The sequence below is a fragment of the Nesoenas mayeri genome (assembly GCF_963082525.1).
Source record: "Nesoenas mayeri genome assembly, chromosome: 5".
Classification (NCBI taxonomy): domain Eukaryota; kingdom Metazoa; phylum Chordata; class Aves; order Columbiformes; family Columbidae; genus Nesoenas; species Nesoenas mayeri.
Window position 1 is genome coordinate 51,064,196 of NC_137548.1, and position 27,852 is coordinate 51,092,047.

At 36.4% G+C, this 27,852-nt stretch overlaps 1 protein-coding gene across 1 annotated transcript in view; it reads right to left on the reverse strand.

Annotated features, from left to right (window-relative positions):
• Positions 1-1,174: 1,174 nt before the first annotated feature.
• Positions 1,175-27,852, reverse strand: part of CHID1 (chitinase domain containing 1) — a gene marked incomplete at both ends in the record, with an annotated part of 112,775 nt that continues 86,097 nt past the window's right edge. Inside the window, 3 exons of the mRNA XM_080344541.1 lie at positions 1,175-1,273; positions 3,394-3,436; positions 6,584-6,664. Of these exons, the coding sequence (XP_080200667.1) occupies positions 1,175-1,273; positions 3,394-3,436; positions 6,584-6,664 (223 nt within the window). The remainder of the gene's footprint in view (positions 1,274-3,393; positions 3,437-6,583; positions 6,665-27,852) is intronic.

Consider the following 27,852-nt stretch of genomic DNA (forward strand, 5'->3'; position numbering starts at 1 on the left):
CACCAGTGGGAGTACAGAATTATTGCCTGAGTCTCTGATGGTGACCAATGACAACCTCATCAAATTCCCAGCACCCCTTAGTTCCTTAGAAGAAACTGCACTGAAGCTTGTGTATTTCTACAAAAATATTGTAAACCAAAAAGCAGAGACACAATTTTTTGGGTTTGTTTGGGTTGTTACAGCGTTTGGGTTCAATAAAGATTCCGTATTGTGGATACGAAAGCAACCGTGTGTATGGCTAAAGAATGACAGCTTCGTGCACAAAGATGCCGATCACATTCACAGCACCTGCTTAAGTCAAGCAGTTGTCAGATTTGCTCTGGGGCTCTGTCTGTTGGGGCTATCCACATAATAAATCATTACCATTATAGCCTTTGGCACTAAACATTATAGTTCCCACAAACTAACCACTAATGCATCATGCACTAGTGCTAAATACTGTAAACTGAGACACTAACCAGGCTAAGCAGAAGACAGAAATCACAGAGCCTCTCCTGTAACGAAATCAATTTAGAAACAAGGCATAAATTGAAATTACTGAGACTTTAAACCACTGCAGGAATTTACTAACATGAAAAAAAAAATAAACAGAGCTAAAGCTTAGCTTGTCAATGCTTGATTTTCAACCAGTTTTAGCGAAAGATATTTAATTGGTCTCCCCCCTTACATTTTGTGCTGACTCACCTTATCAGAAGAGAGCAAGATGCAGAGAGTCCAGCAGATATTAAATTTGCTGGACATAATCTGATGGATTTATTTGTTCATTTACCTTGGTTATTACCAGCAACTGTTTGAGAGGTCTCTGTCTTAAACTCTGATCAGATGGCATCAACTTGTACATTTTATTTCTTGTAGAAAACATTTCAGAAAATACATCCAACTCTGATGCCATCCCAGCTATGTTTGTCTGTGTTCAATGATGCTGAATTAAGGAGCTTAAACAGAAATTTCTGTTTTGGTTTGTTTTTTTTCCTGCTGAATTTTATCAGATACCAACAATCACATCTGTGCAGTAGATCAGACAAGGTTCTTTATTGGAAAAAATGCAAGTTTATTACAGATACGGTATAAATTACAGAAAATGTTTTAAAAATCACCTCTCCAGGATAACCAGGTTAATTGAAGGTGGAGTCTCAGTAAAGCAAATAAAGTCTTTCCCAGATCACCTCTTATTTTAAAGCAGGTCATAAAAATAGTCCAGGCCTTGTCCCAGTTCCCAGATGGATATTCCAGTGCCCAATTCTTTTGCAAGCTCTAAGCGCAACTGGATGGACTAAAACAAAGACACATAAAGCAATCACTTTTTAGTCAGAGACACTGGACACTCCATGCTGCCATCTCTTCATGCCATATCAGATTTTTTAAAACATCTATCCTTGAATCAGATATTGAAAAAACTAGTCTGTATTTCAATTACTCTCTGGTTAGCAAGCAATCATTCAGTAAGGGACAGTTAATTGCACCAGTTAATTCAATGGCCTAATAAAACATAACGAGCTAAACAGACAAAATGTCACCGAAATAAATCAGATTTATGAACTATGCAAAGGACTATTCTAATTTAGGCTATCATTTCACAATGTATAGGAATTCTAACTCTTCCCAGAAATGTCTCAGGGGTAAAATAAAACTTTATCAGTGAAGACAATTAGAACAACTTAGGAAATGACATCAAGATCTCTTACCTACCCTTGCCTTCTTCCAGGACAGAACCACAATTTTCATTAACAATTCTATTTTAAAGAGAGTGTGGGAGACTAATATTTAAAAGTATTCCTATTTAAGCTGCAGTCCCTGATTTAGAGTTAGTTTAGCCATTGGTTTACAAGAAAGAAGTGCAGAATGTGAACTGTGACATTGCTTCAATGCCACAGTTCACATTCTGCACTTCTTTTGGTTCAGACAATAAAAATAATTATTTTTCAATCTGTTACTTTCAGGTTTTCTTACTTTAAAGTGCAGTATTGCAATGTTTAAACTGCTTATGCTAAGGATGTGTTTAAAACTAATTTTCATGGAAAACAGAATGAAGTACCAAAGCAATATTAACAGATCCACTGGGTGTGACATTCGTGACTGCTTTGAACTAATGAACAAACCAGTTTTGAGCAACCTGGCAGTGATTATAACATTAAAAACGGGAAGAAACACAGTTATCATGGTGTAATAAAATTAAGTGTTCCCTGAACATCTTGATCACCACTATGTGAACAACTCTTTGATTTGCCCCAGCATAAAAAATCTCAAAATATTTCATTACAAGCTTATTGAAATTGGAAAGAAAACCCGTTTCCATAAATTTACCAACCACCATGGTTGAGTAGCTGTTAGAGAAGAAGTAATGAAAGAAATGTACAGGAGTGAGTGTTCTTAACCCGGTTAGTACTGACAATAGCAGGGTGAAATCCTTCTAGAAGGTCAAAGAGAATGTAGCATAATAACACTCAGCACAATCCATCTTTTCTCTTCAAGGTTTGCACTGAAACTTTCTAACACTCTAAGAGGGATACTACTAGCAAGAAGATAATTAGACAAGGTAATTAATATCCCATATATGCTAGTACTTCCACAAATATTAGATTAACGAAGGGAACAATCCTTGTACTAATGGAGCTTAAGATAACAATGCTGTTCAGAAAAACAGAGCCTTGGATCAATTCACACAAGTTTAACCATATAAAATGTCTCTGTTCTCTGTAAACATGAAGTACTTTCACTACAGAAGCAATTCCATTCCAATATTAAAAGCCAGCAGAGGCTTAAAATATTACCTGTAGCTTAATTTGAGAAAATCTAAAGACAGCTCCATAGGAACTAAGGCTGCAGGTAACCATTTTATTCTGTATTCTGGTGTGTTGCAGACTGTTATGTGGACAGAAACTGTATGTCCTGCCAAATGACTTCAGTAAGGCCAAATGCTTAAGTTTTCAAAACACTAAATTATGTTCCAGGGAAACAGAACTGAAGAAAATAGGGTGATGCAGGCCAACAGGGAGAATCAGGACCCCATTAAAGAGGAAGGCAAAAGTTCCAGCCAACCTGATCAGAGGGAAAATTTCTTCCATCTCTTGTCTGACAATCAGCATGTCTGTTAGCACATGAACTATGCACTTGAACAGATCCTCTCAAAGGACTGATTTGCCCTGATGTGTTTTATCTCTAGACACGGCTAATCTTCAAAGATCCCAAAACCCCATTATGCATGAAATAGAAAAAACAATCTTCTTGTACAGGCAGCCGAAGCTTTGAATCATAACAACTACACAAGAGTAAACTTATTTCACAAAAGCCTAAACCTAGTTCAACATTTTCTGAAGTGGCTTAATAACGCAACAACTCAAGTAAACATCTCCTTCCTCTTGCAGCCCTCTGACATGAAAAAGTGGTACCTACCTTCAGTGTTGGGTAGAAGACAGCATGTTTTCCTCCTTTATTTCTGCAAAACAGGAAAACCAAATAGTTACAATACCTTTGACAGATTCCCACAGGATTTCTAGCTGAGGTTAGAATTCAAAACCAGTTTTATTCCTTCCCACTAAGAGAAAACAAAGTCAGTAAGAAAACTGCTGATTTTATTTTGAAGAAGTTATTTCTATAAAAAATAAGATAAGCTAGTATGTTCAACACATGAGCATTAATACACCCATATGAAAGATGGGGACTACTTGCCATTTAGTAGCTCATATCTTTGAGATTTCTTACCTAGTGTTCATTTTTCTCTGGAAGCTGAGGCACTCTCTCTCTGAAATCAGACACTTTTGCTATCAGCTTCCACTGATTCCATACTTGCACTCTGGCTACTTTATCTACTGAGGGCAGGGCAGGGCCAAAGTCTTCTCTACTTCTCTTCCTTTTCCCCTGAAGATAAGAACTTCTACTCCTGCTTCTTTTCTACTATAAGCACATAAATCCAAAGTGGTGCAAAAAGAAAAGGCATTAAGAAAAGGTACTCAACATATCTAAAAGTCAAGTACTTAACGGTGTTACTGTCCTGCAGGTATCAGTTATAGGAGTATTTGTCAGAAAGGTCCTCCCAACAAAATCACCCTACTTCAAATAGGCTTTGACAATGATAGCAGCTGGAAAGTTAGAAAGTTCAAAACATGACAGTATAGAGTCCAAGACCTGCTAGGGGAGTCTTTGCATAGCAAAAGTCCCAAACTTCTTTGGGACTAACACTTCATCCAAGAACAGGTTACAATGAAATACAATACAGGCAGAGTCAGACAAGATACTTATTTACCCATAAAAGTGGCCTTTAAGGAGGACAACTCTTAAGAGAGGTGAAAAGGTTGACAGTGAAAATAGAGGATCAAATAAGAGCTCTCACAACAAAGATGGTTTGATAATAGCTGTAAGTAAACACATTGAGATATCTTGTTGCAACTGGATTATAAAACTGTCAGACAGTAAAAGACAATTGCATCTGCTAAATACGCATTTGAAAATGATGAAGACATTTGTTTTTCGAAAGCAACTGTGAAAGACTTTCCCCCATTACCCAAATTACTGTCTTTTGGGTTAAATTAAATGCTAGTAGTATAAAATATACAGCCAGGGCAAGCTACACTGGGCATAAATGCCAAGGCTGCATTTTAAATCCCTAATAATGAGAAGGATGAGTTACAAGTGGTCTCACAGCACCATTTTACCAGTTAGGCTAGGAGGAAATGCAGAGCGCATGGACAGACCTATTAGGCACTACTCCTAAAATCTCCCAAATTATGTAAATGCATACTACCCGTAAAATGCACTGGGACAAGCACTTGGAGACAACCAATTTCTGTAACTGTTTCTGCCAGCTACATGAAAGTCATTAGCTGTGTTTTGCTTAAAGATTCATGATTTGATTTCTTAGCAACTGCAGACATGTGAGATTTCCAGGTGAGATGCTTTACCAGTGAAGCCTATTTTAGGCCTGGCTGCCATCCCCATCCAATGTAAGTGAACCTTTGCAAAGCAAAGTGGTAACTGAAAAAGAGTTCCCTTAAATAACCCACCCCTGCAGCCAGCTGAACCGCAGCAGACACGCTGAGCCGCACGGCAGCCTGCCAAGCACAGCACAGCAGGTGACCTTTAGAGTGATTTTCAGATCCAGTGTGCTTTATGCATCAAAAGGTCTTCCAGGAAGCCCACAAATAAGAATCTTCAAATACTGGGTTTCAAAGGCAAATGATGTAGTACTAGGGACAAGCTATCCCTTTCCCACATGTTCAGCTTGCAAGGAGACATCTAGGAAATGAGTCTCAGAAATGAATCCCAGAAGCATGCCATTCAAACAGACCCCTCAGATTTACTTTTCTGAGAGCAATTTTTCATCCAGCAGTTATTGTGTCTCCAATTGGATTGTGCATTAACATGAGTAAAACAAAGCTTCTGATTTTGCCTCTTTAATTAACATGAAAAACTTGGTAATTGTTTAGCAGAAAGTAATTTTGCAACAGGATACCAAAGAATTAATTATAAAGGAAAACATATCCCAGTCCTTTCATTTAAACAGAGAAAAGATATTAAAATACTGTTGACCAACAGGCAAATAATTTTTTTCTGATAAAGAGATGTCGCTGAGAAGTCAGGAGAAAATTACAGGCTGAGAGAAACCTTGAAAATTAAACTGAAAATATAAAAGTAGGACATTTTTGGCTTTGGGTTAATTTTGTTTTCCTGTTGTTTTTTGGGTATTTTCCTTTGTTTTGTGTGTGTGTGTTTCCTTTGTCTGATTGGTTTGAGTTTTGTTTGTTTCAATATTTAAAATTACAAAAACCAATACGATATTTTGGAAATGACAAAATAATTCTCTTTTGTTGTTTTGTTTTTTTCTTAAAGCACTCTAAAATGTGTTCTACTCTTCTTTTCAGTGGTGTCTCACGCATTAATATACAACACATACTTTTGTAGAAGTAATAAGATTTTGTTTGTATAATTTTACCACATTTTTGTATATTTGCACAAAACCCAGCAAATTATCACTGAAGCTTGATAAGAAGTTATTTTTTTTTTAAAACTGTTTCAAATGGATTTTTCCTAGCGTCAGGAATCCTTTTATCATTTCTTGATAAAAAGGGAGGACAATCACCCCTTCCCTTCATGCTCATAGTCCTTTTAAAAACTTTATCTGGAAGTCACTTGATATGATTCTCATTACAGTTCTCTACAGTCTTTAGTGGAAGTCTGTTGATTGACCAATCTTGTCACTAGGACTTTTATACCACAGATTTTTCCAAGAACTGTTTTTGGCCAAGTCATTGGTAATCACCCAACAGCTCACAGTACTAATCTCTGAGTGTCTGATTAACTGACACTCAAGAAATAATTTTGATGGATAATTCTAAAGATACGACTCATCAGACTTCTCTCCTAAAGATTGTTTTAGCTTATGTTATTTCATTAATCCTTCTCTGATTTACTTCTCTTGCCTAAAGCATTCTTTTATGCTGCAGTTCAGTGTTGATATATGGATCACAAACAGCAAAAATTCCATTTGCTGAATTCAGTTGCATACAACAGTTAACTGATAATTCATTGTGTACTGGGCCATGGCCAAAAATATTTGCAGAATGGTAAGCTAATAAATGTAACTCACTTTTTGTATTCAAAGTAGTGTTCAGCAATTTGTTCATCCCACACAATTTTTGGTTTGTGCTCCTTCAACGTTTCAATGTACCTACAAATTAAAAACACAGATATGGAATTAGCTTTTCTAAAAAGCGCTTAGGAAATTACATTGCAGAAGGTTCTGAAAATGCAGTTTTACCATGTTTAGATTGAACACTGTATCAGAAACATCTTCTTGCTGACAATTAATTTCCTCAGCCACATTACAATTCACGGTGTTTGCATTTTTTGACACTTCTTTTTTAAAGCAATGAATTAATTAATTTTCATCAAATGACAAATCCATAAAAGCACGTGAAGGCAATGCTTCAATATTTCTACAGCCTAATTCCAATATGCTAAAGCACAGGAACTCAAGTCATCCCTTGCCTGTACCTAATTGTGTCCTCCAAGGCCAACCAATGCAATTCTTAATTATAAGCCATTATTATGTGATGAGAAAAGTTCTTCTATTAAAGGGGCTTAATTAATCTTCTAAAAATGAAATTTAAAACCAGCTTGTTTTCAAGGAAAAGTTACTGCCAAGTAACTCTGCATATTAATTTTCTCCACCACTACTTCCTTGCCATTATTCATGGAAATTTTGAATGTGGGATGACCTACCTCATACATACTTGACACAAAGTGAGGACAGAATATTACTTGTACCCAAAAAACTGCACAGTAAGCTGGTGTGGAATAGTTAGTAAGCTGTAAGTTCATGTTCTTGTTTATCTCACAGCATTGTCCCTATTTAGAGACAGTGTCTCCTTGTGTCTGCATTTCTGACTGCACAACAGAAACAAAGCTGCTTGCTGCCTCATGTAAGAAGACCAGAAGATGGCAAGCTACTCCCAATGATAGGGACCACATGAGTGTCACAGAAATAAGAGAAGTCTCTATCACATGTTCCTCTGTCTCTTCTGCATCTTTTTAACCTGTATCTTTGGCCTGCAAGAAGGCTGAACTCAACTCTGCTGATGACTTTCCTGACTAGACATAAGGGGGCTGATCTAGCTCATATAGAACACGGTACCAAGATGTTGCAGCCCAGAAAACAAGAATTACCAGCCAAGACATCCTGATACGTGGTTTTATTCCTGAATCATAGAATCGTTTCAGTTGGAAGAGACCCTCAGGATCATTGAGTCCAACCATAACCTAACTTTAGCACTAAACATTGTTCCTAAAAACTATGACTTTAGATGGGAAACCTAATTTCACTTGTTAAAAATCTCAACATAGTTAAACATACATATGAAAAAGCTTTAAAATTAGAAATGCAACTTGAAGCAATTACTATAGCCTATTATTAATACGGTATATTATTATTTTAAAGCTGTTTAAGGATGCACCACATTTAATGAGAACCCATCATGACCAGGCACAGAGAATTTATTTTCCTTTCTCCCACCTCTAGGCATTTATTACCATGTTATGTAAGAGCAAAACCAAACAAGTTCATCTTCAAATCACATCTATGGTGATGAGACTAGCTCCAAGCTTCAGTTGGGGAAAAAAAAAATAAATTAAGCCTCAAATTGTCACTGCTATCCCTTAATCTTAGGGGACCTACTTGAAATGTATTAACTTGTTTTTTACATTGTCTCTAGTAAGTACAACAAAAGTTCCAAGTACAATGTTCTAAACAATAAGCTCCCATTTACTCCGGTTGCAACTGTGTACTCAATTCTTCTGAAAGTCAAGTTCTGTATTTTTCAACCAGACAACAATGTTGCTGTGAAGAGTCTGGAAGAGGTGCAGCAACAAACCAGAGCTGTTTCACATAGGCTTTCTATTATCGCCCTAACCTGGGAAAAATCTGTGCCCTTCCTGTAGTCATCTGCCCCAGTCACTAGTCATTTTCTTACAATAAAACACAGGGGCTTTACAGGCAATATCTCCCAGCTACATCATACTTCCTATTATCTCTATGCTATCCTATGATGTGCATTGTAAGCAGAAAAGGTCCTGTGTATCACAGCACAAAAGGTCCTGTATCACAACATACTTGCTTGACTCAAACTAGCTGAGGCAGTACTTGAATAAAAAATATTTGAATGCAGTTATTTAAAAAAAAAAAAAAAAAAAAAAAAAAGAGAGAGAGAAAAGAAAAAAAAAGAAAGGAAAGAAAAGGAAAGAAAATAAAAGAAAAAGATACATTTTCCATCACACTGAACCAGATAAGCATAGGATATCAGTATGTTTGGAGTACAAGAGATCTAGATTCATTTCCAGGTTCTCAAAGAGGAAAAGGGATGGGCAGGGAGCTTAGCACAGCCAGCCTTCCTCCTTCTTTCCACCTCTCACCTCACTCTTCTCCTGTTGATTCATATTTATTGCTGTTTTCCTCTCCTCCCTTTCTAATTTATTCTTCTTTCTACCCCTATTGTCCCAGTACACATCTGCTTTTATACTCCTATTGAGACTAATTTATTTGCTTCCTCATTCATCAGCACGTAACTTACTAGCTTTCTTCTTTTACCAAGCAGCCTCAGCAGTTAAGAGTACGATAAACACTGAAAACTCAGCCTCACTGCCTTGCATTCCGTATCTCCTGGGAAGTTTGTGACCATTTGCAGAGAGTCATGCTATTTCTCTGGTCCCAGCCTGAAATGATGTCAGCACAATGAAGTATCTGGAGCATTGATGTTAGTCCCTCTCTAAAGTGCCAACATGGCACATATTATATAAATGATAAATTTGCATGGACGATCAGGAATAGTAACAAAAGGCATATATCACCTCCATGTCTACCTTGCACATACTTGTTCTCAGAGAACTGCCATTCTGGCTCTTTTAAATAGATTTTGGTTTAACTGAGCCAAAACAATGTTTTTGTTCCCCAAAACAGTCTTTCTTGAATGAGAAAGCAGCTAAGGTATCAATTCAGTTGTCACAACTGGGCTTTGAAAGTTTAGAAGTTATAATCTAGTAAAAAACATGGCCACATAACACAAAAGTGTTTGGAAACAATTTTAAGTTTGCCTGCCACCTTTCATACAAGACTTCAAATCTGCAGTACTTTACTGCAGTTTATTGCCATACCTCCATTAAAAAGGTCACTTCTTGGTCTACAGACACTGACTGTTATGACAGACAGTCCTGGTTACAGAACCACTGGGCAGGGTTGGACTACCCAGACATAGATTTTTTTATGAATAAGACAGTGGACTTTCATTAGTAAGAGCAGTTTTTTTCCTCTCCAAAATCATCATGTGGTCCCACAACTTTCTCTCTAAATTGGAGAGGTATGGATTTGATGAGTGGACTGTTGGGTAGATGAGCAACTGGCGGGATGGTTGCATCCAAAGAGTTGTGGTCAATGGCTCAATGTCTGGATGGACACCAGTAACAAGTGATAGCTCTCAGGGGTCCGTATTGGGACCAGTACTGTTAAATATCCCCATCAATGACACAGACAGAGGGGTTGAGTGCACCCTCAGCAAGTCTGCAGATGACACCGAGCTGAGTGGTGCAGTTGATATGCCTGAGGGATAGATGCCTGGGTAGGGGCAACCCATGGAATCAATACAGGCTGAGGGATGAAGGGATTGAGAGCAGCCCTGCCAAGGACTTTGGGGTACTGGTGGATAAAAGATTGGACATGAGCCAGCAATGTGCACTTGCAGCCCAGATGACCAATCACATCTTTTGTTGCAACAAAAGGAGCATGGCCAGCAAGTCGGAGGAGGTGATTCTGCCCCTCTACTCTGATCTGGTGAGGCCCCACCTGCAGTACAGCATCCAGCTCTGGAGAAAGACATGGACTTGTTGGAGAGGGGCCAGAGGAGGCCACCAAGATGATCAGAGGAGAGCAACAGTTCTGCTGTGAGGACAGGCTGAGAGAGTTGGAGTTATTCAGCCTGGAGGAGAGAAGGCTTCAGGAAGACCTTATTGTGGCCTTTCAATACTTAAAAGGGGCCTGTAAGAAAGATGGGGACAGACTTTTTAGCAGGCTCTCTTGTGATAGGACAAGGGGTAATGGTTTTAAACTAAAGGAGGGGAGATTCAGGCTAGACATGAGGAAGAAGGTTTTTACAATGAGGGTGGTGAAACACTGGCCCAGGTTGCCCAGAGAGGTGTTAGATGCCCCACCCCTGGAGACATTCAAGGCCAGGCTGGACGGCGCTCTGAGCAACCTGATCTAGCTGAAGACGTCCCTCTCACTGCAGGGACTTTGATTAGGTGACCTCTGAAGGTCCCTTCCAACCCAAACTATTCTGCGATACTACAAAACAAGCATTCCCTTCCACAGAATAAATGGGAAGCTAAAACATACACATGATGGAGTACCTGTAAAGTCAGTCCTGCCAAAGATGCGTATCTATGAACAACACTAATACGGCTACTCCTACACACTATTGCACTTTGCTGCCCATAAAGGATCCAGAAGAAATGTTCTCAGGATTTATAGCTGGCGTTTCTTTTCTAAGACACTTTTGTTCCAAAATATTAAAAGTAATATGGCACTGGAATATGTTAAGGTAAAAATCATGATCTATGGTCCCCCTGAAGAAGGCATTTACCTTCATGTGTAATGCTTTTTCACCAAGAATATAAAGAAACAAGTCTCTAGTATATATTTTGCAACAAGAATATACATTCTAGGAAAATACATAGCTGCATATATTATTTTTAGACTAGGAATTATTTATGAAGGTTAACTTTTTTAATCCTCAGGTGCTTTGCCTTACTAGTCCTGAGTTGCTCTTCAACAAAAAAAAAAGCTTTAGTGAAAAGGAAACCACTACTGTGCATACATCCCATTTTGATGCTCTTCTCTAACACTTTAAATTTTCTCCTCAGTTCTCACATAAACAAAACTCTGATTAGAAGCAACACAATCATTTGCTCCTTCTGCAGCAAACTGAGCTTATCTTACACTATAGCAAAATTGAGTGACTCAGTCAAAGGATAAAAAATGCTGTTCAGCTTGAAAATCTATACCATGCACTTCCTGTTCAGTTAGCTTCAGTTACAATAGACTTAATTTAGTTATTAAACCCTGAACCTACCAGGAATTGCATCTTCATAACTGACATTCAGCAGTGCTTGTGCAAGGCAATGGATGTTTTAGATTCAACTAGATAGGGCCCCTCCCATTCTCAGAGAGCTGTAGCTTGTAATAAAAGAGAAGTCACATAAAAGGCCATATTCTAAACCTGAAGAGTTTATATTTCTGATGTAATAGACAGAAATACCTACAAACCAGCTTTTACGGTACTGCTCCTAAGAACATTACCTGTCTTGGTACATATCTTCCATACAGTACTGGTCAGTATCCCCACTGCTCAGTATACATCAGAACACCCTGTGGAAGGGCATATACCCATTTTCAAAACAAGATTTTTCAGAGGGGTTATATATAAAACCCGTAAGTCAAACCACCTTCTATTTCATGTTTAATTTCAACTACCATGACGCTATCACATTTCAGATGTTTATGCTTTTCTTAAAGCCTAGAGTTCAGATACACTAATACATCTGCTGTTCAGCTTCAGCTGTAAATAAGAAAAACTATGCTAGTTCTGTTGTATGTAAAGTTGAACTTGCTGGGTTTTTTTTTTGCACACACCAAAAAAGATTTCCAGACTTACCTCTTGCTCAAAATATACAAATCAGCTATATCCATACAGTGCTACACACATTAGCCATGAAAACTGCTATACTAGATTTTAAGACTGGTCAGATTTAGATGATCTTAATTCAGTGTATAAGAGATGAAATTTGATCCACTCCAAGGTTCAGTGTACAGTCACCTACTTTGACATTCTTAATTATTCCATACCTACTTCATTAAAAAAGATGGATATTAAAAAAATGCTCTTCTTTTCCATCCTTGTTTTAAAAGTCAGATGACCTTTATGCCAGTGATCACTACTAAGTCTTCCAGTTGCTTATTACATCTCTCTTCAACCATTCCTGAATTAAAACCATCTGAACACAAACACAAGGTCAATAGAGGCATCATCCACCAGATTTAACAACCACAAAATCCAGCAGGAATATACTTTCCTCACCTTGTGACAGTAAACGAGCAGTGCAGTTCTTCTTCCAACCCTGTCTGACCTGGGTCTGGAGTACCAGAGGACAACCTTTGGGGTTGCCGGGAGGCCTGTGCCAGGTACGTGCTCAAGCCCACTGTTTCCACAAGGTTGCTAAGAGGCCCTGGCTGAGACATACGGGCAGAGGGCAAGCCCCATGCAGGACATGGTTACAGAAAGATTGCACTTGGTAGCAAAGAAGAATAAAAGGGAACATTAGATATAAGCAGCAGAAGGCATCAAGGATGGGACAAGGAAGCTGTGATTGAAGCAGAAGATCTGATAGCAGCTTAGCTCCCAGATCACCTTCTTAGTCAGGCAGAGCACAAAACTTGCAGGCTGCAGGACTCCGGGTATGTAAAACTGACCCAGGTCAGCAACAGCTTTAGGAGAAAAATGCTGGGTCTTTTCTCTCTCCAGGATTAGGATAAATAGTTTAGGCCAGACAGAAGCAGTGTTGTCTGCAAAGAACTAGAACTTCAGGTGATGAACAAAACTAACTACAGTAGGAGATTGTAGCCTGATAAAGCTGACTGCTATTTGGATTCCATGTACTTCACAAGGTGCTGAAAATGAGATACAGATTAGAATCTCCACTTCCAAGTAGCCTCAGAGGGTGTGCAGATTGCTTAGCTGACACTCATGTCAGGCCTACAATTTCCATTACCAGTATCTCTGCCTGCTCCTCCCTGGCCTCATGACAAGTGGGCTTTCAGTAAAATGTGACATGTGAAAGCAAAGTTAATACAAAATGCTAAACCATAAAAGTCATCCAGTGGTTGAACAGCCCACTCCTTTCAAAGCAGTGGGAATATCCATATTCTTCAAATCTCTTGGAGGAAGTCTCTGCTACGATGGCCCTTCACTTCGGCATAAAAGATATGCTTCATTCTTAAACTATAGGAAAAAACTGTCCAAGAAGCAAAACCACAGCATTTACCACTGCCTTGTGCAGGCCTTCTTCAGATCCTTGAGATCCCAAGCAACCTGCTGAATGCATCACATCAAATGCCTTTGAGAATGGTCTTAATGTCAGCCCAACAAACAAATTCATAGTATCATTTCCTCCACTGGGGACACTGCCAAACTCTCAGCTATCAGAGCCCTGGGACTGTAATTTTCAATGCTTCTATGACAAAAAAAAGGATAAAACACTTGTACCTATTTCTGTTCACTTGAAAGGTATATAGTAAATGCTTTCAAAATACAAGATTACTTACTAGTATTTAAGTGATTCCTTACCAAAAAAGTGATAAACTATGTAAAAGAAGCAATGAAATTAGAGAGTTGCTCAAGCTTTATGTGTCTTACTGTGCTGCTCTAGTTGATAAATGTTGCCCATGGTCTCTTACAACTAATGCATTCAAAATCTATTTCAGGTTATGTTCTTAAAAGGAAGCATATTGTGGTATTCTGACTTTTAGAAGTAGCAAATACCAAAATCCAGCAAGTTCTTCTCTTACATCTGAGAATAACCTGCCAAACTCCCACTGCTGATAAATCTAAAAGAGGACTTCCAGGTTATCACATACAGAGTTTTTTAAAATTTTCTGTGTTCTTTTGTTCCAGTTTTTACTTTACTTAGCTGGCATGTGAATTATATTTTGGTATTTCAACCTAGCTCTCACAAAGCAGACAAACGTTTCAAAGCTACTCCGTGTCTTCTAATTATCAACTGGTGTGACTCAAGTTCAACCTTTGAATACCTGAACACCAAACACTGTCTATAAGGTAAAAGAAGCATAATTCAGGGGTAGTTTTTTGGCATGAAGTAGTTTTAGATGTGCAGCAATGAATTTAAATGATCAAGCACAATACAGCAGATAGTTTTGCCTTCATGTGAAAAAAATCATAAATTCAATCCCTCACTGGGAGGATTGTAACCAAAGAAGGCAACTACACTCAGGGAAAATCTATGGCAGATCAGTAAACTCTGCAAACCTCCAGTGTCCTATGAAATCATGATTATATACTCTTTTCCATCTTTTGGGATCAGGCTAAGTGAAGAACGAAGAATATTTCTGCTGACTTTCAAGTTCATTTTTTATTCTTGGCAGAGGGATTTTTCTCACAACTGACCATGTTTTAGTCACTGTGATATAGATTTATTCTGGACTTACATCAATAGAACTAACATGAGACTTTCAACATTTGTTTTTGAAAAGATAGAGTGATGACAAATTCATGCAAATGACTATTAATATTAATGCAAATCTCAGAGGGTTAGTACATTTTTAACACACCTTAGAATAATCTGGATGGCATAAAATTCCTCCATTTTTGGCATGACTTGAAGATGGGCTACGAAGTAATAAACTATATTTTACCCAATGAGAGTGGAGATTTATGCCCTTTAAAGAAACTATCTTCATTAGGGCAGTTAAGTAAATACTTGAGAATGCGGATTTTAAATCTCTTGATATTTAGTTAATCTAATACATATTCATGTGGCAGTGTTCAGTTTTAAAGAAAAGCCCATCACTTTTCATCACGAAAAAGCAGGAGAAAGTCTTCCATATCTTTGCTGTAACTCTGACAAATATTTGTATATTTTTATCTGTTTAATTTGTGCTGAACAAACATATCTGTGCTGGCTGCTAAGATTTGTAAGGTTGAGACTAAATTTTAAAGCAAAAAACAATATGCAAATATTTATTTGAAATTATTTTCAAATTAACAAACTGGTATTAGACCAAATGGCAACAACTGGAGTGCAAATCAAGGGATGGAAGGATGGCCATATTATTTCTTGCTCATTAAATTAACTGGAAGTTTCAAAATGTAATACTATTTTACCTCTAACAGGTATGTGTGTATATATATATATATATTTAATTCTTAAATAAAACAGCACTACTTTTCCAATTAACCATAACTACAGCCCTCTACTAGGTATACAGCACTCTGTACACAAACTATCTTTGGTTTGCTGAAGAAATTGTTGATTTAGAGGAGCAGTGTAAGAGGGGATTATAATCACAGCATACATGGGATCTGTGTACATTCTCAAATTTTGTTAACATCTGGGAAAGTTAGAAAATAAATACTTTTCGCCACGTTTGAACGATAAAAAATTGCATTTTGCAATTATTCGAGCAAATTCAGACAGTAAGTGTTCATGATTTATCCTAGTACACTGCCAAAGGTAAAACAGCAGGGCATTTATGTATCTGAAATGGTTCCACTTGCAAATATATAAATTGCAAAACAATTTCAAAATACTATCATCATTTTGTATTCCCTTCACGTCATCCAACACAGAGTAATCACCAGTACAGCTGTGTAATTAATAAAAGAATAGTGTCCTTTAAAAACTTACTAATTGTAAATCTAAACAAGTTAATTATTAACAAACACTATGATATCATGTAACAGAAGGTAAATCCAGAAATCCTGAAGCAAAATTAAAAAGCAAAAATTCCTGCAAGGCATCAATTACTGAAAACATAGTGGAAGAGAGACTGATACAATGTGGAAAGAAGAAAAAAATGTAGTTTTTGTTTTTGTTTGTTTGGTTTGGTTTTGTTTTTTTTTTTATCACAATTTGGAAACAACTGTTGGAGGAAAATGTTATTATTTTCCTTTTTTTCTTCTGATTTCATGAGTGAACATTGCTTTTTTTCAAAGGCTCAATAAAAGTATTTGATTGTTTTAATTAAAAAAAATGGACTCAATTTAATTAAGTCTGGCAAGATACTGAATAGGTTCCTGGCCACAAATAAGTCAACTTTTCTACCTTAAGGCAGGCATAAGGGGAGAAGGAAAGCTTTATTTTACATTGCAAAGAATCATTTCAAAACCATATGGCAGAGATGCCACCTGGGAATAACTCCCTGTGCCCCACATCTCTAATTATCACAAGCTCCTGTTACAGCCCTGTGCACAGAGATGAGCTATGAATGACCTTGTTAAGTAAAGAAAACATAAAAAGAGGAGAATAGCAAAGCTAGAAGATGAAGAGAAACAGATGGGACAGTCAACTGTAAAACTCCAAAGCCCTACAATGCAAGAACATGAATAACAGGGAGAACAGTGCTTGGATTAGATGAAAAAGTTCCAGCTGCAGTCACTGAAAGACTTACTGACTGATACTTGGGACTGGTAGGGCTTTTGCTGGGTATTATTTTAATTGTTCTTACTTTTACAAAAGGTGGAGGAGTATACTCTGGTTCTCTTTCACTTTCCATTGCAGGTGTTGCAATAAACCTCAGTACTGCTTTACAAACATTCTAGTCTACAATATAGCTATTGCATAACTTCAGAAGCCCTTTTATTCCAATCCCCTCCACCTTCAGGATAGCAGTCTTCTCTTTAAGCAAAGAACTGTTACTGTCAGATGACAGATTCTGTACTTAGCATCAGAAAATGGCTGGTGAATCAAATCCAGAAGTTCTGAAGAGAAGTAAAAATTACCTCCTCAGACTATGAAAAAAATGCAGGTTCTTGAGTTTTCAATAAGGTCTGATTCCAGAACTGGGATTGGCTGAACTAGTTTTTCTGACTGATTTTGGCACTTGATGACTTGAAATCCCAAATATTATGTTGTGAGTAACCTTTTTTCCTCCCAAAGCTCTACATTTGTGGATTATGACAAGTGCTGTCTTTGACCAAGTGCTTAGAAAGTTTCCATGCAGAGGACCACACTAGGAGGAAAAACAAAAGTATGTGCAGACAGACACGTCTAAGAGCCAAAATACAGAGAAACACACTGAAAAGACAAACCCAGATTTTATTGGGTCACTTGTCTATGTGGCTATCACATCAGGGAAGGTCTAAATACATCATACAATGTTATAGGTTTCTTAAGCTGACAAGAAGAGACAAAGGAAAAAAAAAAAAGAGCGGGGCCAACGGTTAATTTTTATCCATTAATGTTTCTGAGCAAACAGCAATTCAAATATGCTGGATATTTTCTTGGATCCTGCAGAATTAAGAGACAGTTAAGATTATAAGACCTATTAATTCATATTCACGAAATATATTCCAATTACAAGTAGTTTCCGACCCTTTCTGGCCCCACAGCCATTGCAAGAACCTCTTTAATTACTTACCTCTTTTGCAATAAGATACAATTAAGCAGTACTAATTATTTGACACAAGATATTCTAAGTCTGAAAGAGGCTAAGCAGTTGCTATAACAACATAAATTATTGAAAATGACTGGCAAGTATTACAGATTCTCATCCCATGGCAAAACATTTCTGAACTACGCCCTCACTTTCAAACCTATCATCTTCGTTGCAATTTGCTATTTTGTACCTACAGTAACTTAAGAATATTTTGAATATACGAGTACTGAAAGAATTCATAAAACTGTCAAATTGTCACAGCACTTCACACTTTGGGATGATGCATAAACATTAAGCAATTAAGACAGAGGTGGGAAGGCTACTGTTGAAAATAAAGAATCTATTTGGAAATCCATTTCTTCCTCTGAAAGACAGAAGTCTGGTATAACAAACTAGACGAAAGCAATACCAATTCAGTTAGTAATTGTGAGGATTTTGTATAATAAAATAGTGACTTCTCCCAGCAACTAAATATGCCACAATATATCAATATTTCTTCAGAAATATTGCAACAGCATTAGCAGATACCTAGAAAAAAGAATTTAAGACTGATATCAGAAAATTATTAAAACTCTTGAAATTTCTTTATACAATTCCAGATAATCATCGTGATGTCCCCTAAAAGGATGCCTGGTCACAGAGGGAAAGTGAAAGCTAAGAAGTTATCAATATAATACAAGAACAGTTTTAGCGAAGTATATTATATGATAAGATTGTATCACTTCAGGAGCACTTTGCGCTAGCTTATAGCTGAACAAATTATACTGTTTGCCATTTGAATTTGGTCAGTCACCCAGATTCAAATTTTATTTTTAACAGAATGAAAGGATGAGTAATTAAAAAGGAATTCAGAAACAGGGTCAATTTTTACAAGCACAGAAACATCATTTCATAAAGAAATGGTTCTATAATTGAATGCAGAATGACAACACACAAGCTTCACAGACTGAGAGGTACTGTTTAATTCCACCAAATAGATCTCTGTTGTTTATTAGAAAATACAAGTAACATATCCAAGTTTTCTTGAGTTACTGGATACTCAAAATTAAATTTAAAGCTAACACAGAGTATTCATGCTTGTTTTTACTCAGTGGCTAAATAATTTCTTGAAAAGGTTCAGCTCTAATAATTAAAATGGACGGAAAATGCTAGAATTTTATAACTCTGTTATTTGTAAGTAACTAGAATCTCAAACATAACAACTAAAAAAAATTCTTGACTGATGTTTGATATTCACCTGCACCACCAAACCTTCCTTCTTGACCTTATGACTTCTTTAGCAAGCCAAACCAACTTGTGAGTCAAACCAAGACTCAAAAGTGCTTTAGAAAGCCACCCATAATTACTGTTCTGCCAGTATCAAATAAATCATCTCTCCCCTTCCTTGAACAAATAGGCAAAATCTACCTCTGTTCCTCTGTTAGTCATTGTTAGCAGAACACAAATATTTGCATTTTGTTCCACAGATACTTCCAAAATAATTTAGCTAAATAATAAATTAAAAAACTACTCAAAACATTAAGATATTTTAGTAACATTTAAGGAAACATAAAAATATAGAAATAAACCCAAAATGTTTATTTAGTATTCTAAACTAGTTAACTTCCTTTGTGTAAACAGCAACAGCTTTTTTTGGGTGTTGAATTTGATTTTCAAATGCATATCAAGGAATTTACAAGTAAAATTGTGTGTCTACTATTACGCATAACATTCTGATTATATAACAAAAAAAAATCCGTTCAAGGTTTTGCTTTGTTTTCAGAAGATTTTCATGAAATCTTACATAAATTTAAGGTTATTTTGTTCCTAAAATGTATACAGAGTTTTAAAGATTCCTACCTTAAAGTCTATGAAATATTTCAGTATCACATACTTGAATGTTTTCATATGAAAGCTCTTGGGTGGATGTATTGTATGGACTTCTGGGCGTAAAAATTAGGCATGTTCATATTCAAATTCATATACACGTATCAGACTTCAAGAAAGGAAAATGAATGAAAAGGATCAGAAGTGTTTTAAAGGGACAGAAATATATTAGGGATAAAAACAACTTACACACAAACCAGATTTTGCTAGAAACAGACGCATAAGAGACATTACATTTTACCTCCAATGTTACTACTATTCAACAGAAGAGTAAGACAGCTACACATAATACAAACATCCTCCACTTTTCCACACAGTACTGAAGTCTACTGGTTTAGGATTTCCACAACTATTTAAAAAAGCATTGACTACCATTTGAATTGCCTCTTAAAGTGTTCTCAAAGGAGCATAGAAGACTATGTGATCTGCTGTTTAGTTTGATTTGCACAGCCACTAAGAAAACAATACAACCATCAGTCATCTGAGAGTTGATATCAGTTAGACTGTAGGATGCTATTATTGATGGTATTCCACTCCACCCTCACCTGCATTGCATAATATAGTCCTTCTGTATGGAGAGAGTCCTTCTGCATGGGCCAGTACCAAAAAATTGAAACTAGAGCTTTACATTTTTTTTTAAATAGCTAAGATGACAATTTTCATTTACACAAGCAAACACAGAACAATTTAACTTCAGCACATCTTAAACTTGACTAATTGACCACTTAACTTTGAGTGCACTGAAAGTGTATTTTAATATAACTATGCAATCACTGTATGCAAAACATACTAATAACTTCCATAATTTATGTATTTCAAAGCATTATGGAGGCTAATGAACTTTGCTGCTTTATCAAGCAAGAAAATCTGGTTAGATATTTAGTCATTAAGAAACTGCTTTCTCATAACACAAAATAGAAGTCATATGCATTCATAGAGAAAATACTATAAAATACATCATGCACGTACATAAAGACTACTTCACCCATTTCCAGAATTCTCCTCAGATTTTTTCAAGGACAAGTTGAATAATTCTTATTTTCACAATGCTCTGGCATCTTCTAAATGCCTCACTGGCATTATCCATTTAACCTTCTGAGCATCTCACCTTCCACATGGAGGAAAAGGAAGAGATGGTAACTTATGTTACCAGCAAGAGCTATATATTCAAAATCATCACAGGAACAGAAGTCCGGCATTGTAAAAAAAGGTGGGTCTGTACTGGTAAATGACAGATTAATATAAAAATAGTTTATTGAAGAAGATTTAAACTAATATTTTAATACAATTATTAAAAAATAATGGCCCACATGATTAACATTTTTCTTCCTCAATATTTACAAGAAGGACAACTCTTGATTAATTCCCAGTTTGCTCCTCAGTTTGAGCATCACATTAGAAGTCAAGGCTGTAACTAGATTCCAACTTAAAAAACAAGTTTATTTCCTTCTGTTGAAACTAAATGCAGATGAAATTTATTAGGTGCCATGGAAATTTCAAGAGTCTGTACTTAGGCTGACATGTTCTATAGCTAAAGTTACAGGTGGATTTCAATTTAAACAACAAAGTTGCTTAGTCTTTGGGTAAGTTTGAGAGATTTGATAATAGCTTGTAAATAAATTTAGTAAAAATAAACAGATGTAGTAAACTGAATTTGCCGCAGAAGCCAAAAATAAAAAGCATTTGGAGTTCTGGCTTTATAGGTACAAAGAGCTGCAAACTTGAAGTCAGTTATTCAAGCCATACTTCCCTCTTCTTTGGAATCCTGTTTTAAGAGGAGTTGGGGGGAAGAAGACATATGAACCTTCAAATTACTTTGAATCTGTGAACCTTAAAGGGCTAACTTTCTTTGATATATGTAGAAGAATACTGTGAAGTAATATAGCATTTTATCTACCATGTTCCAGAGCAGAGATATTGAAGGATGCCAAGTGCCTTCTCACCTTGTTCTTATAACGATTTCAGAGGCAAAGACCAAAGCTCTTGCCTTTCTTGGGTCTCCATACACATGCCCAGAAAAAGATTTCTTTATGAGGATTGTCACCAACACATCAACATGACACACAGTTACTTCAATAAAAAATAGGTTCATCCTACCTCTGTGTGCATTTGCACAGTGAAACAATTGGTGTTATGTTCACACGGTGTGTTTCACAAAGAGTTAGTTTGGACTACCCCTAACCTGGTTACCCAGAATGAAGGTTCATGAGAAGAGCAAACTATATGCACTCGTGCAACTCAGCTTCCATTCAATGTTTTCCAAAAGGAATTAATTTTGTATATTCCAAGACTGCTCTGCAATGTGAATTTAAGTAACAGAAATGGGAGATGATGTGGAAGACAGACTTCAAAAGTGTATTCCAGAACCAAACTAAAACACACCACACTATTTTTAAATGTTTGTCAATAAAAGAATGATCAATGCGGGGGGTTAGCTGGTTGGGTTTTTTTTACAGTCTATATGCAGCGTATCTTCATCTTACCACATTTTTAAAAGTCTATTATGAACAGCCACACTATGTGTCAAGTCTGAGTTATAACTGTTACACAGAATTATTACCTGAATAATAACTTGTATCCCAGCTGATAAGTATCCTTAATAAGCACACGTAAGATCTTGATTCTATTGCTAAATGGTGTCAGAATTCAAGGTATCTCCAAAACAAAGCTGTAAAGTCAGATTTATCTGCATTAGAGGAAAGTGAGAAAAATGTTCACCTTTGGAAACATGATGCACACAACGGTGACACAGTAGTATATCTGAACTACTTGCTTTTGGCACTCCAGTAAGTTCTATTTAATTCATAAATAAGAGGGACATTTTCAGTAGCTCGTAACACTTCCAGATTCTACAAATTTCAGAATTTTTATAGAAAATGCATGTACTGACACACAATCCTGAATACAAAAATACATATTTCATTTTTTTCACCAAAAAAAAGTAGCTCCTGAGCACATTTGCTTGTTTTGTTTATTTCAGAAAGATGCAAACTTTCTAATTCAGAAAAAGAGCTTCACAGAAAGGGTCAAAGAGTAATTTCCAACAGTAGTTTTGTACTTACAAGAAAGCAATCTGATTTCTAGGAAACTTAAAACATCCAGGGCAAGGCTGGATGGATATATTTTCGATATACGCTATTGTAAAATAATAAATGAGTACATACCCCACTGATTTAAAAATCAAGTTTATTCATTTTTTGATAGAAATAATTTGGTCTAAATTTATTAGTTACTAACTTAATTCTGCAAATTAACTTAATTTGATAAGGACCTTAACACATGCTTGCTTTCATGCATTTTTCCTTAATTTATCCTGAAGTCTTAAGATTCCTGCAGTTTTCAGCCACCGGTTCTATCTTTGTGATGGTTAAATATTTTTGCTCAATGTAGAACTCCTGTTTATTTCTGCAAATCCACAAATCTAATGGTTATTTATGTGAGTCACTATTTGTTGGTGCTTAGTCTGAGTCTTCTGAAAAAAAAAAAAAGCCCAAATGAAACATGGCAGGATACAGAAGTAGTTGTAATGGCACACTCCTCTATCTCTTCTGTCCGTTTTTAAAAAAAAAATCAAGTTTGATTCTCACAACCTCAGCTACAGTCTAAATTATTCTGTAAAATTTTATCTTTTTACCAGAATAATTTTGCTAAATCTCTTAAGGATTTTCGTAAAGTGTTCTAAGAAAATACATTTTCTAGTTCCAATAATGTGTGTGACATTTCAATCTTATGCTTAAAATGATAATGTTTTTATGCTAAAAATCACAGATCACTAAGCATGTCTTGGGAAATCTCTGAAAGAACCTCCAAATTGAGATCATTAGTAAACCAAGCATGTATTAGAAAACAGTCTGACTGAATTATCTTAAGTTAAAATTTGCACACAGTTAATTTTGAAAAAAATGTACACTATTAAATACCCCTCCCGCCCCCTCCCCGCCGCCACACACACACACACACACACACACAGAAAAGCATAGTACAAACCAAGGGTCATTACATTTGTAATACTAGCCTGTAATCAAGGAGAGACAAGGGAGATTGTGTATATCAGGAGAAGGAGGAAATGCGATCAAGATATTAAATAAATAACCAACTAGAGAATCTCTAAAATGATGATGTAAGAAAAAGCTACAAGTTGTTGATCAAACCTTTCACAGCTGGAGTTGAACAGTACAGGGGTCTGGTTTAGCACACTTTCATGGACAAGGGAATGAAATCTGATCATCAGCAAGCCTCCCAGATGAAGCAAAATAGAACAGGAAAACAAGAGTCTCATTACAGAGCCTCAAAGTGTCCCCCAAGACATTCATTATGCACTAAATGTCAAACTCAGCTTTAAATCACTAACAGAACATTAAGTACATAAAAGAAAATGCTGATGTGTGATATTCTGGCACTGGCCATCCCAGTGAGGCATGTGAGCAAAGAGAATTAAGTAATTTGTGGAATTCTCCCTGTCTGAAGCAGGTTAAATGCAGAAAAGGGCCTTGAAAAAGTGTGTGGTCTGTTAAGACTGATGTGTCAGACAGGACTATGGCTGAATTGAAATATGATTTCAGGGGAAATAATAAACTACTTGGGAGGGCACACTGCAGTCTAGTGGTTACACTGTGTTAAATACTTACTCTGTGACAGCATTAATTGCTGTATTTGAACTATCTGTATATCAAAATACTGGGCAGCTCCCTTTCTACCATGACAGTACATTGAGTGAGGAGCATTACTAATTAAAAAAAAAAAAAAAAGAAAATATTTTTGTTTTATATTTCTTTATGTCATCAAATCAGCTGTCCAGGAATAAGTGAGCAAAGGAATCTACAACTGTCTAGGGTCTCGAAGCCCAGAGAGCAGTCCAATGCAGGAGAGGGAGAAGCGCAAGCAGGCTCCAAGAATCTTGCTAACTCCAAAAGTGCACAGTTTGCAACTTTGAATCAGAAAGCAACATAACTTGGCTAAAGTAACAAAGTAACAAAGTTAAAGTACAGTCTTATGCTCCTAAATCCAGCAAAATGTCTTGCTAAGTTATTTCAGGCAAATAATCGTAATCATCATGCATAAGCCTCAAACGAGTGGTTGTTAAAGTCAAGCCCATTCATTTTAGGAAAAAGAGCAGTGCCAGGCTGCTGCAGGGACAGCTCAGCAAGCTGAAAGAACTGTATCCTTTGGTTTGCAATTCAGTGTTTCAAAACCAGTGTGCACAGCCTCAAAAATATCAGGTATTTTAAATTGAAACATTTAGATACCAGTGTCTGAAAGACAAACTTGAAGGATTTATCTCTGGGAAAACCTGAAGCCGAATTAAAAGCAATCTACATGCCTCCATTTCACCTTCTGATTACTCAAAATGGTAGTCAGTACAGATTTTCTCCAAGTGACCTGTTTAGAATGTCATCAACAAATATAATGTCTAAAGCATATAAATTGTACAAAACAAATGTATAGAACCCAGAGCTGAGTTCATACAGGAGACCTGAAAGAAAGTTGGAAGCAGTATGTAGCTATTCTTGTTTATCATTCGGATGTTACAATCCAGATCTGATAAAACATGATTTGTTACTGGTTTCTCCTAAATCTAAATTTCTGTTCCTCCATATCAATTACCAATATAAATGTTCTTTTTGAAAAATCGTCATCATCGAAGTACACAAATAAAATACTGACTATAAAGGTGTATATATACAAGACTGAGAAATACAAATGCTTCTAACTGATTTGCACATGACACAGCAACAAAAAACTTGCATGCTAGGTCTGATCCTCTAACATTGTGCACTGCTTTTTAGGAGGTGAAGCATAGATCTTCAAACATTTTTAAAGGTTTCACTTCTGTTAAGTTCCTTCATTATAGAAAACTTCAGTAAGAATTAAATGCCCAAATGCTTTGTGCAATCAGGCTTGCAGACTCTAGAGCTTGTATGTGATGTGTCTGGGAAAAGAGAAGGCTTAGGCCTTAAGAGTTCCAAATCTCTCATATTTTATTTCAAGGGTTGGTAAGGGAAAGGGTGGCCATCTATCCTGTCATTTAAATATACCTAAAAACTTAAAAAAACCCATTGAAATGAATAATTAAGACGATCATAAATTTTGCACTACCCACAAAATGAATGTACTTTCCATTTTTCAAATAGAAAAGGAATGCATATTTCATTACAAAACAACATGGATTGTTGCTGGCAGTAAGAGCTGCGTTTATGCATTATTCACTCATGAAAAAATTCATTAATTCAAAGATTGCCTGATGGTCTTCACGCCCTTCTGCAATCCTAAGCCTGAGAAGGAGTGAAGGTATTTCAAACTCAAAACCTGTGTCACCCGCTTTTGCTGGCAGTGGAATGCCTGGGAAGCACCTGCACGCTGTCCAGTCACTGCCAGTTACACGTTGGTAGGCAGTCTACAGAAGAAACAACAGAAAGAGTATGGCAAAGCTAGACCTGATGGGCAATGTTTCTGCAAGGTTCTCAGCCTGGCCCACACACAGGAAAAAGCTGCATAAGCATTTTGCAAGATCTGAGCACCCAAGTGGATATGTGCTGTCACTTACAAAGAACGGTAACGTGTGGGCCCATCAGACTACATTTTTCTGCTATTCATTTTCTGTCAGCAAGCAAATGAGAGCAGAGGATGGAATGCAGATTTAATTGTGAGCACGTGAAATTATAGAACTGAAAGGCAAAAGCTACTTTAGCATGAGGAGACTAATCTGTGTGACCGAAGGATGTAGGCATTTATCTCCTACTGGCAGCGGAAAGGCAGGCTGCAAGTCATAATTGGGCATACTAATACATCACTAAAAGAGAGAAGAGTTGACATCTCAGAAGCCTGGCTTTTTATGACTTGAAACTCTCTCGAAATGGAAAGAAGATAACAGGAATCCACAGTTCTGCGCTGAATAAGGTTTTTTCATCAAATTAGTAAACATGGACTTTTTATCTGGCATTAGTAAGTGGCTGGTTTTACAAGAGAAGCAAGTAAGCTACTGCATTTCACAAATATCTGTGTTGTGACCTTTGCTACTCAATCTATATACATAAAAATACGAAAAAGGAGCAAAAAAAACGACGATGCAAAATTTGCTGATTATATGAAAATATTCAGAGCCAATTAAAACCAAACTTGACTGAAATGAGCTGCAGAAGTTCACACTAATGAATTACATGGCCATGAAATAGCAACCAAAATCTGATGCAAATAACCACAAAATAATAACTATGAGGAAAGTGAAGTATTGGTTCTGAATAAGCTGTTATCACCCAGAAAAATGACCTTGCTACACATCCCCTTGAACTGAGAAATAAATATCGAACCAGAAATAATTTGTATTACTTTTGAATGTAAAACCTGTCTTAGTCTGAACACTTATTTCAATTTAGTTTTTCCATGGGGCAAATAGGTTCCATTGCAGTAGATGAGGAAGACACACAGGAAATGAAAAAGTGTGGGGCACAGTTCCATTATTCATGGTTTTTTTCTCCATGTGGGAACATAACAGAATCTGCCAATCACCAGAAAACTTTGTAGGGTGGGGAGTAATTAGAAAAGAGGAGATGAGATATTGCATTGTATTCCAACAAGTGCTGATTTGGTCCATAACCTTTGCCAGGAGACATACCAAACTCAAAAGTAGGCATACTAATTTTACAGTATTTAGAAAAGCATTGGAACTAGAACCAGGTTTTTAATTTTAGTTGCAGCAGACCTGGCATCTTAATGATATCATCTGTCAACTTAATTGTACAATATATTTAAAGGATCAAGGGTTTTGAAATTGGGTAGAACATTTTCTTTTTAGAAACATACACTATACAAATATGCTGAGAAACACCTTAAAAAGATTTGTCATTTATGTATGAGTTCTGTAACACTAACTAGTCATTAAACATGGAAATATCTTTCTTTTTCCAAATTAAAGTCTTTTAACAGATAGAGATGAGCTACATTTTCTAATTGTTTGCTATTTTTTTTAACTTCTCTCACTGTAAGCACTATGAACTTTCAATACAGACCAGTTACCACCAAAAACTGACTCTAAAAAAGTCAGTGCCAGTGTAAAGTCTGTTAATATACAAATAGGTTTGTTACAAAGATTTTAACTTCTTTACTAAAAAGAAACAGTAACATCAAAATTATTTTCCAATTGGTGTGATAAAGCAGCAACAAACAAATTATTTGCAAAACTCCAAACATCTTCCTCCAGGATCAGCTGTTTTGAATAACATAATTGTAACATACTAGAACTTTATGTAAGCAACCCAGTATCACAACTGTTGGCAGTA